The sequence below is a fragment of the Prionailurus bengalensis genome, chromosome E4, assembly GCF_016509475.1.
Source record: "Prionailurus bengalensis isolate Pbe53 chromosome E4, Fcat_Pben_1.1_paternal_pri, whole genome shotgun sequence".
Lineage (NCBI taxonomy): Eukaryota > Metazoa > Chordata > Mammalia > Carnivora > Felidae > Prionailurus > Prionailurus bengalensis.
In genome coordinates, this window is record NC_057360.1 from 40,201,087 (window position 1) to 40,218,024 (window position 16,938).

Consider the following 16,938-nt stretch of genomic DNA (forward strand, 5'->3'; position numbering starts at 1 on the left):
GGAAGGATAAGCTGAAGTTTAACTGCACACCATAGCTTTCCCAGGTCACGGACCAACTGTGATCACTGCAGCAACTAATGAACTCCAGCTCTTCAAAGCTGACATTTCATTGACCAAAAGTTTCCTGTTTAGAACAGCGCTTTCCGATAGAAATATGATGTAAGTCACATATGTAATTTAAAATTTTCTAGTAGACACAGCTTAAAAAGTAAAACAGGTGTAATTAGTTACAATAACATTTTATTTAACCCAATATATCTAAAATATTATTTCAGTATGCCATATAAAGTTATAGTAAGATACGATTTTTTTTCATACTAAGTATTTGGAATCTGGTATTAAATCTTGGTGGTCTTACCATACATCTCAATTTAGACTAGCCACGTTTCAAGTACTTAGTAGCCACATATGGCTAGTGACTACCATGTTACACAGATCTAGGAGATTATCACCTTGTTAACAAAGGAGAGCAAGTGAGTCCACTTGCTTCAGGGACCAGAGATGGAACATCACTAATTCTCTCATTAGGAACCCACATCTCCATGGCTGTCTGAGTGACCTTTAGGGCAGCCTGAGCTGGCTGTATAAAGCTGAGTGGCTCACCTCCAGGAATGGTCCTGAAGAAAGTATAAAAGACACATGAAGAATGGGATATCTTTGGAACTTTGACTTGAATTCAAAACATGATTCCTTGCTCAAATGCACCAGACAAGGTTGGGACAAGTTGTCATTTCTGTCATTTGACTCTGTTTCTTCCTATTGAGTTTTCCTTCTGTTAAGAGTATAGAATCCACTACCACACTTCTCTAGCAAACAAGGGCTAAAGCATAGGCCAGACACGAACATAACCATATTTGTCATTGAACCATATAGAAATACCCGTGTGTAACCATTTTTTACCTACAAAACCGACAATTTCATATGGTTTAACCTATTGCATTTCATCCAAGAAGGTAAGAATGTTCTTGAGGGTGGAAGTCAGGAAATCTGTATCTAAACTCTAAGCTAGTTGCTGGTTTTGTTCCAAGGAAGTTATGGAAAATTTTAAGACTAGAGCGATATCAGGAATGTATTCTGGTCCATAGAAGTATATACGCTTTGAGGTCAACCTGGTCCCGTGCCAGCCCTAAAGTTAGCCTCCCCAGGAGGACAGATTAATTTTGAGTCTCTTTATGTATTTAATTCTATCTTGGACTGATCCTAGACCAAACCTTATCTACTCTTTCCCGTGTCCCCTTGAAGTACCAAGAGTAATTTGACTTTCAGGAACAGATGTCATGCAGTACCCTTGGCTGCACAGCCATCCAATGAGAGCATTGTCTAAAGTACTTACATTCTCAAAATATTCCTTTTGTTTTGATCCATAGTCATTGTAGCTCTTAGGGAACCTAGGGTCAGGGTTATCACATTTGCTAGCCCCCCACCCATCTTGGCTGTAAGATTGCCACCAGACCTCAAATCTAATCTACACTTGGTCTTACCATCAGGTACTGTTTCCTATTTAAGTGCCTGACCAAGGCCGGTGTCCATCAACCCCAGCAAGTGAGACAATGTCAAGAATTGTGGCTATTTGTGACCTTTCCCCCTCCACCCCATTTGATGTTTGTCTGTTTCATAGAATCCAATCACCCTCGTTGGTACAGCGATAGGGACTGAAAAGCCTCCTAAGTCTAACTCTGGCTTCTTTCTGTGAGTAGTTTGGGGATTTAGCTCACAGAAGCTGGGTACACTGGTCAAACAGCTTCCTGCTGACTTAGAGCCTATTTCCAGTTTAGATGGTAAGCATAGCTCTTCTTTTCCTAGTTGGGAAAGCAGAGAGTCCTAGGTATCTCCTTGGGATATAATATTGGCTTCCAATTCCAAAAACTCTGCTTGGGAGTAAAGATAATCACCCCTAAATTCCATTTCTTATAACCAGCCTATTGCAACTATTTCTCTGCCTTCAGAGGAGAAAGTAAGGTTCTGTGTCCAGAGCTCTTATCCATTAAGTGGTAAATAATCAGAGAAATTTGGTTACTGACTCACCAGGCATATATATTCTGGATAAATGGAGAAACGATTCAGTATTCACGTCTGACTTTTAAGGACTAGAAGAGCTGCACTGGAGAAGCAGTAAGGATGTTTTCCTGTGTAGTCACAAGCTAGTCCACCCTTCCCACTAGCTAGCCCACACCCTTGGCCCTCTGGCTGCCTGCGGGCTCCCTTGGTTATTCAAGTTCTGTGGAATGGCTGGACCTAAAATATGGGGAGCAGACTGTGTGAGAGAAGCCTGGGAGGGGTGGCCAGTCCTAGCCAAGACCTACGTTAGTGTTGGTGCTTTTCCCAGAGGGGAGGAGTGTTCCCTGCCCTGTGCATTGCCATGTGTCTGCACCGACACAAACAGAGCAGTGTTCAGTTGAACTGGCCTCCTCACAGTCCTTCTTTTCATCTCCAGGGGAGATGGGGTGCCCCAGAGTGTCCCTAAGACTGTGGTATCAGTGCTAGGAAGTGGGCAAGGGAACAAAAAGGAATCTGTTGCCATTCTTACAGCTCTAGATGGAGGGTTTAATGGATTAGCACTCAACAGGCTGATTTATTGAAAGGAGTGGTATAGTCTCACGATAACAGTCAGTCCCACCCAAACAACAAGAATAAGCTAGATAAATAACAAATATAGCTTAGTAAACAAAAATTGTAATATCTAAGAATACAAAGTATTCTACATTAAACTAAATTCCAGAAAGGAACGAGCTCTTCCTAGGAAAGAAAGAAATGCACAGCTGCTTTCATTCTAGAGGCACAACAGCAGGAGGAGTAGACCTGCTCTAGGTGAAGAGAAGGACAAAGTAGCTCAGCTTCATACAAAACTTTTGAAGGCTACAGGCTGGCTGGCTATAAGGAAACTAAATCACAGAGCAAATATGTACCCACCCACCCCTAGTTCTTTCCCATGAGGACATTGCTTAGTACACACAGTGACAGCAAGTTAACAACTGAGGGCAGGGTAGAAAGATGAGAAAGACACCCCGTCCCTACTCAGTTACAGAGAGCATTCATGGAGTACCCAGCAGTAACATACTACACAGAAATCTGAGAGCAAGGCAGGAGGATAGAAAAAGACCCATTTAAAGCACAATGGCTTTTCACGGAGTGCATAGAAGCGGCCCACCAAGAGTAAAGAGCACTCCGCAGCCGCTCAAAAAGCCGGGCTGGGCGATACAGCATAGACAGAGATATCTGGAGTCTCACTATGATCAGATCCTAAGCCCTACTGAGATAGTCTTGACCTTATCCTCAAAACATTTGAAACCAGTGGTGAACTGACTTTAACCAAAGAGACAACAAAGCCCAGACCTAGCTCTGCTACAGATTAAACCGACTCAGCTCACAATCCTAGCAGCCTGACAGAGGAAGGGACGTGCCCTTTTCTAGGCATATGTATTGCCATTCTTTGTTCACATACAACATTTGACATATAATAAAAAGTTACAAGATTCATAAAGAAGCAGGAAAATATAACTGGCAGAAAAAATAGTCAATAGAAGCAGACCTATAGGTGGCCCAGATGTCGGAATTAATAGACAACACAGTAAAATGCTTTCTGTAAATATTTTTAAGGATCTAGTAGAAAAGGTGGATTCTATTCATGAGTAGATGGAGAATTTAAGCAGAGAACTGGAAGTTCTAAAAAAAAAAAAGTTCATAAATTCCCCCTGAAATAAGGATTACTTGGAAACAAGCTACTAACCATTCTTGGAGAATATGTAAGAAGCAGTTCCAAAATCATAACCCCTTCCCTGAGTTTATGCATTCCTACCTTCTCAGAAGCCAGGAATTTCAAGTCTGCAAGTGTGTACAAGCCCACTATGTACAGGATATTGTATGAGGCATACAAAGGTGAATGACACTCAATCCTATCCCTAGGGGAAATACAGTCTAGCGAACATAAAAGAGAACGAGATTTCTTCTGACAAGGAGCATCCTGGAAAGCCTCAGAAAACTTGGTGTTTGATCTGGGTGTTGAAGGAAGGTGAGATTCCAAAATGCAGAGCTAGGGAGAAACCCATGGGAGGTGGGTAGGGTTTATGTACATTGTTCTCAAGTCCCTGGAATCACGTCAGGACTCCAGGATCTTCAGCAGGGCACAGATCATTGGCTCAATGATGGTAAGACTGGCTCTCCATGCAGGCCTGTACTTCGGAAAAGAAATCAGGTGACACAACTGGTCACCTAGCAGGAATCCTAGAAAACATTAGAATTAGGAGCAGGATGAGACTAGGGAAAAGGAGATGAGCATTATGTTTATCTGTGTCCTAACATGGCAAAGTCATATTTTTGGATTTTGTTGGAAAATTAAATCACTCCTTTCTCTGAATCCTCTTATGTATGTTTGTCTGCACTTCAGATATGGTATTCATTTCATGTATACATCTTCCTCCACCCTTGGGTTGTTGAGCTCATTCTGATAGTCACTCATTTTAAATGCCCATGCAACTGAAGCTATCTTACAAATACCAGGACGTCAATGGATGTTTGCCAAATTGAAATTTAATTTAACCCTAGGCAGAGCTTCTAGGATTTGAATTCAGGTACCCTGGCTACAACATCTGTGCTCTTAAACGCTATACTCTGTTATTGATGTCTCATGGATAATCTTGAACAGTGGGCCGTAGAATTTTGATTTTATTAAATCAGCAACAAGGAGCTAATGAAGGTTTGGTAAGTGCTATGCTTTTGGGTGATTAGGCTTCTGATTCTATTCAGTGTGTCTGGAAGGAAGGAGAATTTAGAGACAATGGGGTCAGTAAGGAGGCTTTCACAGTGGTTTGAGCGAGCGCGACATTAGCTCTAAACCATAGCAAAAGTAGGAGAATGTAAAGGAGAAGAAGATAGGTTTAAGAGGCAAGTGGTCACATGGTCAGTGGGACTTCTTGAGGAGGGAAGTGAAGAAAAAGGAGTTGTGGCCATATTGAAGCTTTTGATAAGGTGACAGAAAAAAAAAAAAACCTGATACTTTTCAGGGAAACAGGAAATGAGAAGTTTGAGATTTGGAGGGAAGGGAGGATTAAAGGATATGAGGCGATCAGTAAATGAGAAAATGAATATCCTGCTGAGAAAAATCTTTCATTTACTGCTATAACCTGTTCCAGTACTTTAGGAATATCCCTTGACAAGAGTCATTTTCATCATCTTGTTTATATTTGACTTAATCTCTCATATGTTTATTCTGACTTATTTCCTCTTTTGTTCCGATGGTAGATGAAAATGGTAAATAAGGTGTTATTAGTCCTCTAATAACCTCCCCAGAATGAAAACTTGTATACCATGTAAAGTAAATGGTGTAAATGTAGAAGACAGCATTTCTCTTTTATATCAGTTGCCTGTTGGTGATGGTTGTTTGGATTTATACGTAGATTGGATCATAAACAGATATTAACTTCGCTGCATTGCTGCGTTTCTAGTGTGGTTAGACCTAGACCTCTTTTCCCCACCTGAGATCTATGTGAGAAATGTTTAAAGAGAAATAGAAAGGAGATAGCAAAAGCCAGCTTCGACAGAGCAAAGAGAAATTATTTGTGCCAGACAACAGATGCAATAGCCCTCCCGGGCTCTAAGCCCTGCCTTCCTCTTTATTTATTGTTTTGGTGCCATTATTGTTTCTCCATGTTATCACCAGTGACCAGGCAGTTACTCTGTGGTAAATCTGGCTCGTTAGCTGATAGAGTCTGCAAACTCTTCTAAAGACTTTCTGTTCTCAGACGCTAGGCAGTCATGTTTCAGGGTGGACAGCGTTCATCCGGCCTCTTTTCTCCCAGGGTCTTGATTCTTCAAAAAAATCATCTAGATGGTTCCTTCTGGCTTTTCCTGATTTGGTGATGGAACTCTCCTCTCCTCACTGTACTTAAAGTCTACCCATCAGAACATGTAATTCAAGAGAGCAAACTCTGTTAAGTGTCATTTAGGGGCGTTTTGCTGCTGGTAGCATATTTCACAACTACCACAAGAGTAAAATGATAATACAGGGTTTGGGGTTTCTTTTTTTTTTCCTTTTCTTACTAATACATCATTTATTTGTTTTCCCTCTGTCAAACCCTGAACCAACCCCAGGCTGCCTGGGGAGATATCAGAAAAGGAGCATACAGGGCAGATAAGATATGGGAGAAAAACCTATGGAAAATGGAGATGGCTCCTTCACATGGCGAAGAGGATGAGAAAGGCCGCCATCAGGCCAAAGAGCCCCTTGGCCTCCCAGAGGGCAAAGCCCAGAATGGCGTAAGAGAAGAGCTTCGGCTTCAGGGAGGGGTTCAATGATGAGGCTCCCAAACACAGTCCCAATTCTAGCCTCAGATCCAGCCACCCCTACCAAGGCAGCCCCAGCCCCAATGAACTTGGCTGCTGTGTCAACGTCCCTTGAAATGGTGCTGGGTCGGAAGCTGCGGCTGGGAATAAGTGAGGTCAGGGGACGTGGGGCTGCCAAGCTGCTGAGGCTCTCTATGTCAGTGTCTCCTGTGGTTTTAGCACCACCGCGGACAGTGATCCACTCAACAGCCAAGAGGTGCTCCTGCCCAAGAAGGGGGCGGAGGCAAACTTTGCACAGGCGTAGGTTTTCAGGGGATGAGGGGCTGTGGAAGGAGAGCTGCTCCCAGTTCAGAGAAGACAGAGAGGGGCAGCGAGGGGGGTTCTTTTTTCCTTAAGTCTTAACACCAAAAGCACCATAAACAGGGAAAAGAAGAGATAATAGCCACAAAATTTGGGGAAGCTGGAAATGAGAAAGGCAAGTGTGAATGGATTTATCCGACTTAAGGCTGAGTCCTGAGCCAGTGATCGGAAAAGCTGCACAGCGATTGTGTTTGCACCCCAGAACCCTCAAAAAGCTTGGTAGTTGGTGAACATCAGGTACCTTTAGTGGGGGAAGCGATGAAACTAAAAACAGGAGGATTGGTTTAAAACTTATATAAGAAACACTTAGACCCAGAGATCCTCTCCTCTGCTACTTCCAGAAAGGCAATAGCCCTTCCCCGCCAGGCAGGAGTTTGGAAGATTCATCTCTAGGGAACCTGACCAGCCTGAGAGAAGAAACTTACATGAACAAGTCCAATCACATCTCCCTGTACAGAAAGCATAACTGACGAGTCCTATCTATGTGCACAAAGCTTCCAAATAATTGTTTTAATTTTTTTTTTAATTTTTAAAGTTTATTTATTTATTTTGAGAATGAGAGAGCACAAGCGGGGAGGAGCAGAGAGAAAGAGAGAATCCCAAGCAGGCTCCACGCCATCAGCATAGAACCTGATGTGAGGCTCAAACTCCGGAACTGTAAAATCATGACCTGAGCAGGGATCGAGAGTCGGAGGCTTAACCGACTGTACCACCCAGTCGCCCCAATTTTTTTAATTAAAAAAAATGTTTATTTATTTTGAAAGAGAGCACATGTACGTGCATGTGAGCGGGGAAGGGGCAGAGAGAATCCCAAGCAGGCTCCCGTGCTGTCAGCGTGAAGGCCATTTGGGGGGGCGGCGGGGGGGGGTTCAATCCCACGAACCATGAGATCATGACCTGAGCCAAAATCAAGAGTCAGACACTTAACTGACTGAGTCACCCAGGTGCCCCCCCCACCAAATTATTAATGAGTGTCCCATTCTTACCTATGAGCAAACAACCAAGGATCATCAGACAACTAAGAAGGGTCTGTGACCTGAAAGTCTCACCACTACAGACAGAAAGAAGCTACTTGGAACCAGACACTATACAAAGAGATTATAAACCTGCCCCTCTGAATAAATTGGTGAATGAATATCTTCGAGAGTTAAGAGAAGAGATTGCATCCTTGAAAGAAGGAATGATGTACTATTTTTAAAGTCCTCTTAAAATTTTAAATATGATAGCAGAAAGGAACATTTTAATGGAGGAAACTGAACATAAAATTGAGGCCGCTGCCCCAAAAGTAGAGTTAAAAAATAAATATATATAGTGCTGGAAAATAAGAAAGAAAATCAAAGAGTATCAGCCTCAAAACGTATCATCTGAATAATAGACATTGTAGAAGAGAGAACTAAAAAAATGGAGAGGAGAAAGTCATCAAAGAAATAATTCACGCGGGGCGCCTGGGTGGCTCAGTCGGTTAAGCGTCCAACTTCGGCTCAGGTCATGATCTCACAGCTTGTGAGTTTGAGCCCCGCATAGGGCTCTGTGCTGACAGCTCAGAGCCTGGAGCTTCTTCAGATTCTGTGTCTTTCTCTCTCTCTCTGCCCCTCCCCCGTCTCTCTCTGTCTCTCCAAAATAAATAGAAACATTAAAAAAAAATTAAGAAATAATTCATGAAAATTTCTGGATTATAAGGGCCCAGTAAGGTATCTAACTCAATGGATAAAAATCAGCCCACACCAAGGCATGTCATTAATGATATTTTAGAACACCGGGGAAGATGCTAAGCTTTCTAGAAAGAAATAGGTCACATATTAAGGACAAGGAATCAGAATGGCAACAATAGAGGCCAGACAATGGAGCAGTGCCTTTAAATCCTTAGAGATTACTTTCAGTTTAGAATTCTATGGCTAGCCAAAATTTCACATGTAAAAATAGAATAAAGATACTTTATACTGTGTCAGGTCTTACCAAGTTTGCTTCCCAAGCATCTGTTGAAACCTACTAGAAGAGATATTTCGTTAAAACAAGAAGGTAAACCAACTAGAGAAAGACTGACGTTCTAGCTTAAGAGCCTGGTAAAGAGAGCACTTGCGTGGCTCAGTCAAGCTAAGCCACCTACTTCGGCTCAGGATATAATCTCCAGGTTCTTGAGTTCAAGCCCCATGTCAGGCTCTGTGCTGATAGCTCAGAGCTTGGAGCTTACTTTGGATTCTGTGTCTCCTTCTCTCTCTGCCCTTCCCCCATTCATGCTTGGTCTCTCTCTCTCAAAGATAAACATTTAAAAAAAGCAATAAAAAATTTATTTTAAAAGAGCCTGGTAAAGAGAACCAGGATGATGAATTGTGGTCCCATAATGTCAGCTATTCAGCAGATCCAGAAAGCAAGCGGCTAGAAGACAGAAGCATAGGGATATTCTTTTTTTTTTTAATGTTTATTTATTTTAAGAGGGAGGGAGAGAGAGACCATGAGCAGGAGAGGGGCAGAGAGAGAGAGAATCCCAAGCAGGCTCCACACCGTTAGCGCAGAGCCCGATGTGGGTGGGGCTCGATCCCATGAACTCTGAGATCGTGACCTGAGCCAAAGTTGGACGCTTAACCCACGGAGCCACCCAAGCGCCCCGCATAGGGATATTCTTTAATTTTTTTTTAACATTTATTTATTATTGAAAGAGACACAGAGCATGAGCAGGGGAGGGGCCGAGAGATGGAGAGACACAGAATCTGAAGTAGGCTCCAGGCTCTGAGCTGTCAGCACAGAGCCCAACGCGGGACTCGAACTCACAAACTGCAAGATCATGACCCAAGCCGAAGTCAGATGCTCAGCCGACTGAGCCACCCAGGCGCCCCCGCGTAGGGATATTCTTGAAGGAAGCACAAGAGACTGTTAACAGTGGTTACTTTAAAAGTGAAAGTGAGGGCTACCTGGATGGCAGTTGGTTAAGCATCCCACTTGATTTCGACTCAGGTCATAATCTCACGGCTTGAGATTTAAGCCCTGCGTCCAGCTCTGTGCTGACATCACGGAGCCTGCTTGGGATTCTCCCTCTCTCTCTGCCCCTCCCCTCAAAATAAATAAACTTAAAGGAAAGGTCTGTGAATTGGGAGGAATGGGCAAGGAGGACTTGAACCCTCTCTGAGAAGATACACTCCCCGTCTTTATTTTTAGTATTAAGGCTTTCCATAAATGTAGGGCAAAGGAAGGGTTTCTTTTAGACTGGTGGACCACAGCAGCCCTAGTCTTTTTGCAAGAGCCCTTCCGTAAGAATTTTCTCCACTCCAAGACCTTCATTACCAATAATTAATTTCAGACGGAAGGTTCAGTACTCCAGGCTTCCTCTGTCTTTGACCCAGGAGAACAGGCAGTGAATAGTTTGTTTGTTTGCTTGCCAGAGATCTTATCTTGACCCAGAAGAGCTGATAGGATCAGAAAGCCAGAACTGATCTTTCCTCCCCAGTATTCTTTCTCTACAAAATGGGGGCTATGATATCTTAGCCCAAGACAAACGTGGGATTAATATATGTCATGAGTGGAGAAAAGAAGAGGTTGCTTGTTTTAATAATGGCTATATTTCATAGCAAGAAAATTGAAATCACTCTGTAGTGTGTTCTAATCCCCATTCGTTCTTTGCTCTTTCTCAATGTATTTGGATTAATCAGTACAGAGCAACCAAGCCAAATGTCCAAACCACCCACTTTCCTATTCCCAGCAAATAAATTAGAGGGAGGCCAGCTGAAATCTGGGCCAAGAACTTAGCTGACTTGTACGTCTGACTTTTGTTCCATGATCTGAAACTCAAACTAAAGCAAAAAGGAAAAATTTTCCAGATACCAGCCTCTTAGTCCTTCACACACGCAAAACTGATAAACAAACCTGTGAACACAGATGCAACGATTTGGAGAATGATCCCTACAGGCACAAACAGATGCTTTCCTACTGCAGTCTTCCTGAAGTCCATGTTCAGCTTTGGGCTCTAAAACTTGAGTGAAATCAGAGGGACTTTTTAGGATCCAGTAGGAAGTGGTGAAAGGCTTAGAAAACAGGACCTTTGAAGAAAGGTTGTAGGAGACAAATTTTGAACTCAGAAAATAATGTGTGATCAAGAAGAAGCTTGCGGGGCATGGAGGGGGCTCCCTGGCCGGGTCAGTCGGCTGAGCTCCCGACTCTTGGTTTCAGCTCAGGTCACGATCTCACAGTTTTGTGAGTTTTGAGTCTTGCATGGGGCTCTGTGCTGGCAGCGCGGAGCCTGCCTGGGATTCTCTCTCTGCCCTTCCCCTGCTCACGCTGTCTCTGTCTCTCTCGAAATAAATAAATAAACTTAAAAAAAAAAAAAAAAAAAGCTTGGGAATAGCAAATAAGGAGAGAACAAAAGGAAGTTGGTAACAATGGTAGAGGACCCTATTTAGTTTACAGGGTAAGAATTAACTTTCTAACTGCAAAAGTTGTTAAACGCAGAAATGAACAGCTAAGGGAATGTTGTAGAATCCAAGTTCCAAAGAGATGAAGAAGCCTGTATTAGTTTCACTTAGTGTATGGACTAGGGTTCTTTATGGAAAGACATGGCAGATATGCAGATGTTCAACCACGGTCTCTCTCAGCTACCACAAATCTGATGTTCTGAGCAATTGCCAGAAAGATGAAACCGTTCGGCACAAATTTGGTGCTTCTGCTTGGCCACAGCACCTTAAGTGCGGCTCATTTATCAGCAGAGAGGTACATGCTGCTTAGAAGCAAAACCTGATCCTAGGATCCAGAAACCGTATAAGCAGAGGAGCAGTGAGAAACGATAGGTCTAAGGGGTCCTGAAAAAGATAAATCTTTTTCTGGCCCTTGTTACCAGGTATGGAAACATTTAGAAAAGAGAGGGAAAATACTTGGAGAATACGTCCAGAAATGAACAAAGATATGGTTGTTATGAGATTGGAAGACGTCGACAGGGAGAGGAAATTGGTTTGTATAATTAGATTGATCTAAGAATTACCTTGTCGTCACAGTATACTTTTCTGTTAAGGAGATGTAACGTCTTCTTTGGCCAGATAAAGACAGAGTGATTTCCTTTTATAAAAGAACATCGCCAAAGTATACTTCAAGTTACTGGCAAACCCAGGACTAACCTTCAAGCTTTCTCCTCTTGGCCAGTCTATATACTGGAATAGAGCCATTTCTCCCATCAATATGAAAAGTTTATTTCTTGCCTTGGCTTCTGTTTTAACTGCTAACCTTTATCTCCTGTCCCGCAGCTGGGATGAGAGCAGCTCCATCAGCAGTGGGCTCAGTGATGCCTCGGACAACCTCAGCTCAGAAGAGTTCAATGCCAGCTCCTCCCTCAACTCCCTCCCAACTACTCCCACTGCTTCTCGCAGGAACTCTACAATAGTGGTACGTGAGCTTACAAACACCTGGGCCACTATGTCGAGATGAACCACAGGGCAGACGGCAATGCCTGGGTACACGTTTGCACATACACTCGCCCACCCCGTGGGATCTCTTCCCGTGTGCCTTTGGCCAAGTCCTTTTAGAGCTGGCCAAAGGAAACCTGAGGCTACCAAGCAGTCTTAGCTGTGGTCCTAGTAACACCTGTATTAGTGGCCACGCCTGCTTGGAGTGATACATCTCTGTTCCAACCAGAGAAGAAAAAGAAGCCCTGAAACACACAGGATGTCCTTTCTCTGGCACACGAGAGGTAGAGGTCGAAACCCTGGGTTGACAACACTGTGGAATGAGCAGGGCCACCCAGCAACCAAAATAAATCCCGTCAGCCTCCTTGTTTCCATCCCCAAGACCCTCATGTCTCACTCTGCTTTTTCTGTTCTCCTCTTCAGCTCCGCACAGACTCAGAGAAGCGCTCACTGGCAGAAAGCGGGCTGAGCTGGTTTAGTGAATCAGAGGAGAAGGCCCCCAAAAAACTGGAGTACGACAGTGGTAGCCTGAAGATGGAACCTGGGACTTCTAAGTGGCGGAGAGAGCGGCCCGAAAGCTGTGATGATTCATCCAAGGTTGGAGAACTGAAAAAGCCTGTCAGCCTGGGACACCCTGGTTCCCTGAAGAAGGGCAAGACCCCACCGGTGGCTGTCACTTCCCCCATCACTCACACAGCCCAGAGTGCCCTCAAAGTCGCAGGTGAGCCTGGAATAAAGGAAGGGACGAGGGCAAAGTCCTCTTTCTTTGGCTGCTCCTCTTCTTAAGGTCATTAACCCACAGGATGGTAGCAAACATCTACAGAGTGCTTTAACAACAGTCCTGTGAGGTAGGGAAGATAGGTATTACTATTTCCATTTTATGAATATAGAAATAAAAACAAAAAGGGGTTAAGTGGCAGAGCCAAAACCATACAGCTAATAAGAGGGAGAGGCAGGAATATGTTATGTTCAGAGACTAGTTTGACCTGCCTTTAGATACTTCCCATTGGTTGTCTTTCTTTCCTCTCCCAAGACATTTGGCTGGCGTACTTCTTCAGAAGGTACTCGCTTGGCCTCCCCGTGAGGTCCCAAGAAAACAAAAAATCAGAATTGCATTGCTCCCAAAGTTGGCCCCTTGGGTAACTTTTCACCTTAAGCGACATTTCCTTCCAGTCTCTACTTACCAGGAGGTGTGGCCATAATCTCGGCTGTTTGTAGCCCCTCCTTTTTGTCCTTCCTTGGCCAGTTGTTAGATGCACTTCTTTATTAACCTTTGTGGTTGCCTCTGCCATTTTCACCAAAGTGGAATATCCTACTGTAATGGGAGTGGGTCGTTTGGTTTTTTTTTTTTTTTAAGTTTTATTTATTTTGAGAGAGAGAGCACACACACACTCGTGTGAGCAAGCTGGGGAGGGGTAGAGAGAAAGGGAGAAAGAGAAAACCAAGCAGTCTCCACGCTGTCAGCACAGAGCCCAACACGGGGCTTGATCCCATGAACTGGGAGATCACGACCTGAGCCCAAATCAAGAGTCACACGCTTAATTGATTGAGCCACCCAGGCGCCCCTGCTGTATTTTCTAGAAGCAGAAAATAACAAAAAGCAAAACAAACAAATAAAAAAAACCCTGAGGCCACTCCTACCCAGTCTCCTTCTTCTGGCGAGAAATTTCATCAGCCTACATGGTACCTGCTTACCAGTCTCTAAAATTCTATAGTACCTTGGCAATGTGTCCTTTTCCCATGGAGGGCAAGAAAGGGATTTGCCGGGACATTGCCAAGCTATGGGCCAGTTTCAGCCACTCTTACCTCATTTCCCGCCCTCCTACAGGCAAACCGGAAGGCAAAGCTACGGACAAGGGTAAACTTGCAGTGAAGAACACCGGGCTACAGCGCTCCTCCTCTGACGCCGGCCGGGATCGCCTGAGTGATGCTAAGAAGCCTCCCTCGGGCATTGCTCGCCCCTCCACTTCGGGATCTTTTGGCTACAAGAAGCCTCCTCCTGCCACAGGCACAGCCACTGTCATGCAGACCGGGGGTTCGGCCACTCTCAGCAAAATCCAGAAGTCCTCAGGCATCCCTGTCAAGCCGGTGAATGGACGCAAGACCAGCCTAGATGTGTCCAACAGCGCAGAGCCCGGATTCCTGGCTCCTGGCGCCCGTTCCAACATCCAGTACCGAAGCCTGCCCCGGCCAGCCAAGTCCAGTTCCATGAGCGTGACCGGTGGGCGGGGCGGACCTCGCCCTGTTAGCAGCAGCATTGACCCCAGCCTTCTTAGCACCAAGCAGGGGGGCCTTACACCCTCCAGACTGAAGGAGCCTTCCAAGGTGGCCAGTGGGCGGACCACTCCAGCCCCTGTCAATCAGACCGATAGGGAAAAGGAGAAAGCCAAAGCCAAGGCGGTGGCCTTGGACTCAGACAACATCTCCCTGAAGAGCATTGGCTCCCCAGAGAGTACTCCGAAGAACCAAGCCAGCCACCCCCCAGCCACCAAGTTGGCAGAACTGCCACCAACCCCTCTCAGGTACCCGAACTGGGCAGCTTCTTCCTCGTCCCTCTGCTCTTTCTTTGACACATGCCTGTACTCCTTAGACCGAGTGAGGCCTGGCCTACCTACCCACTGTCGCCTCTGGACCTTTGCCTGGCTCTTTCCCCTCCACTCCCCTGTAGGCCAAGTTCCTTCTCCCTCTTCAAAACTCACCTCGTTTATCCTATTCCCTGACCAACCCTTAACCTGTCTTCAGCACTCGGACGAGTGGGTTTTCTGGGTTTCCTTACACGTATCTTTGTTGTAAATCCATCCGTGTGTAAATCCACCTGTGTCTCCCACGTGCATGTGCTGTCCCCCTCATGAAGACCGCCTCTTGCTTCTGTCACTCTGTTATTCTGAAAACTTTATTTAATTTTCGCTTCCCTCAGGGCCACGGCTAAGAGCTTTGTCAAGCCACCCTCCCTAGCCAACCTAGACAAGGTCAACTCCAACAGTCTGGATCTGCCATCGTCGAGTGAGGCCCACGCTTCAAAGGTCCCAGATCTGCATCCTACAAGCTCAGCGACCGGGAGCCCTCTCCCTTCTTGCTTCACCCCTAGTCCAGCACCCATTCTCAATATTAACTCAGCCAGCTTCTCCCAGGGCCTGGAGCTAATGAGTGGTTTCAGTGTCCCCAAAGAGACCCGCATGTACCCCAAACTCTCAGGCCTGCACAGGAGCATGGAGTCCCTCCAGATGCCAATGAGCCTGCCCAGTGCCTTCCCCAGCAGTACCCCTGTTCCCACCCCCCCGGCCCCCCCTGCTGCACCCCCAGAGGAAGAGACGGAAGAGCTGACCTGGAGTGGAAGCCCCAGAACTGGGCAATTGGACAGGTAGGTGGAGAGAGAGACACAACAGAACCTATGGCTCTGGCTCATTTCGCCATTAGTAACACCGTCCTGTATTTGATTGCCGTCCTGTATTTGACTGATTTTTCACGTACAGTAAGTAATTTCGTGTGCTTCACAACACCTCCAGGAGATACGTGGGAGTTTCAAATTACTGTGCTGATAAATTATTATTATTATCACTATGATAATTGTACACTGGGGACACTAGTGCACAGACATTAAGTGGCTTTTCCAAGATTTCACAAGTAGTTTAACCTGTCGTCCAAAGCTTTTGCTTTTTGGGCCAGACTGATGTCTGTTATATCACACCTTAATGTGACCTTTTAGGTAGCTAACCACATCCTGATTCCTGAGCAGACAAAAACACTTCGTGTTTCAAGTGAATTTCTCAAGTTGTAAGCACAGAGGAAGACTGCAACTGTCTTATTTTGTTTATAGAGATAAAGGGGTTTGCAGTTTGATGTCCTGTGTTAGGTGTTGCGTCCTGTAAACCTGTGGTCCCAAATTCTAGTTTCTAAGATGGACCCACATGCCTCTCTCTCTCTCTCTCTCTCTCTTTTTTCTGCACAGCAATCAGCGGGATCGGAACACTCTTCCCAAGAAAGGGCTCAGGTAACCCTTAAATGTGTTTTTCCTTCCCTCTATCTGCGGATCCTGGTCTTTGGGAAAAACCGTAACTTGACCCGTCCTAAGTCCCGGTCATGAATTTAGTGTCCCTTTGAGCCGAGTTCTTTGTATGCGGTGCCTGTGCGAATGCCTCCTCGAGCCCTACCCAAGCTTAGTATTATGTGTGAGTCAACTTTATAGCCAGAGTTCTTTTTTGGTGACCGAGAGGAAGCAGGTTGGCACATGGGAATCCTACCTACCCTTACCTGTCCCGGCCTGTGCTGTCTGTCCCCAGTCCTGACTAAACTTCCTCTCTGTAATTTTCCTCCCTCAAAGTAAACCAGTGGGAGGACAGGCCGCCTCTGGGGTCACTGAGATGGGGAAGAGCAGGACACCCCGGTCCTCCACCAATTCTGCAGCCCTGAGTTCTTCAGCTAGGTGACTCCTGCTCTGTGGAAGCCCACGTGTGGAGTCGTAAAGCTCTGTCCTGAGCTCCCGGGAAGAGGCTGTCACGCCCCCTCCATCATTTCAGTCCCCACCTCAGGATGTCACCTCGTCTGTTGCTCCCTCACTCCTTAGGCAGTTCTGTCTGCTCCCCCTTTCCCTTGTCCTGTGTCCAGAACCTCCACACCAGCCAAACCTCTGATATCACTTTGTGGTCGCCTGGGCTGAGTTCTTCTGCTCCGTCCTACAGGTACCAGCTTCAGTCCCAGGAGGACACCAAGGAGAGGCGACACTCCCATACCATTGGTGGGCTGCCCGAAGCCGACGACCAGTCAGAGCTGCCTTCCCCCCCTGCACTCTCCATGTCCTTGAGTGCAAAGGGCCAGCTTACCAACATAGGTCAGTGTTTCCGGTCACTCACTGTGGCATGGGATGAAGCAGGGGTCACCCTGCAGTGTGAGGCAAGGCAGCTGGACTTTAGGGTTC

General features: G+C 45.5%; 1 protein-coding gene and 1 pseudogene across 13 annotated transcripts in view; one reads left to right on the forward strand and one right to left on the reverse strand.

Moving 5' to 3' along the window:
- The window catches only part of NAV1 (neuron navigator 1), a 247,703-nt gene that overhangs the window by 201,578 nt on the left and 29,187 nt on the right, over positions 1-16,938 (forward strand). For all 13 annotated transcript variants that reach the window (XM_043568835.1, XM_043568840.1, XM_043568841.1 and 10 more), the window contains 6 exons: positions 11,865-12,003; positions 12,447-12,744; positions 13,852-14,545; positions 14,941-15,384; positions 15,973-16,014; positions 16,703-16,851. In XM_043568835.1, the coding sequence (XP_043424770.1) occupies positions 11,865-12,003; positions 12,447-12,744; positions 13,852-14,545; positions 14,941-15,384; positions 15,973-16,014; positions 16,703-16,851 (1,766 nt within the window). The remainder of the gene's footprint in view (positions 1-11,864; positions 12,004-12,446; positions 12,745-13,851; positions 14,546-14,940; positions 15,385-15,972; positions 16,015-16,702; positions 16,852-16,938) is intronic.
- On the reverse strand, positions 6,172-6,642 carry LOC122476312 (annotated as a pseudogene).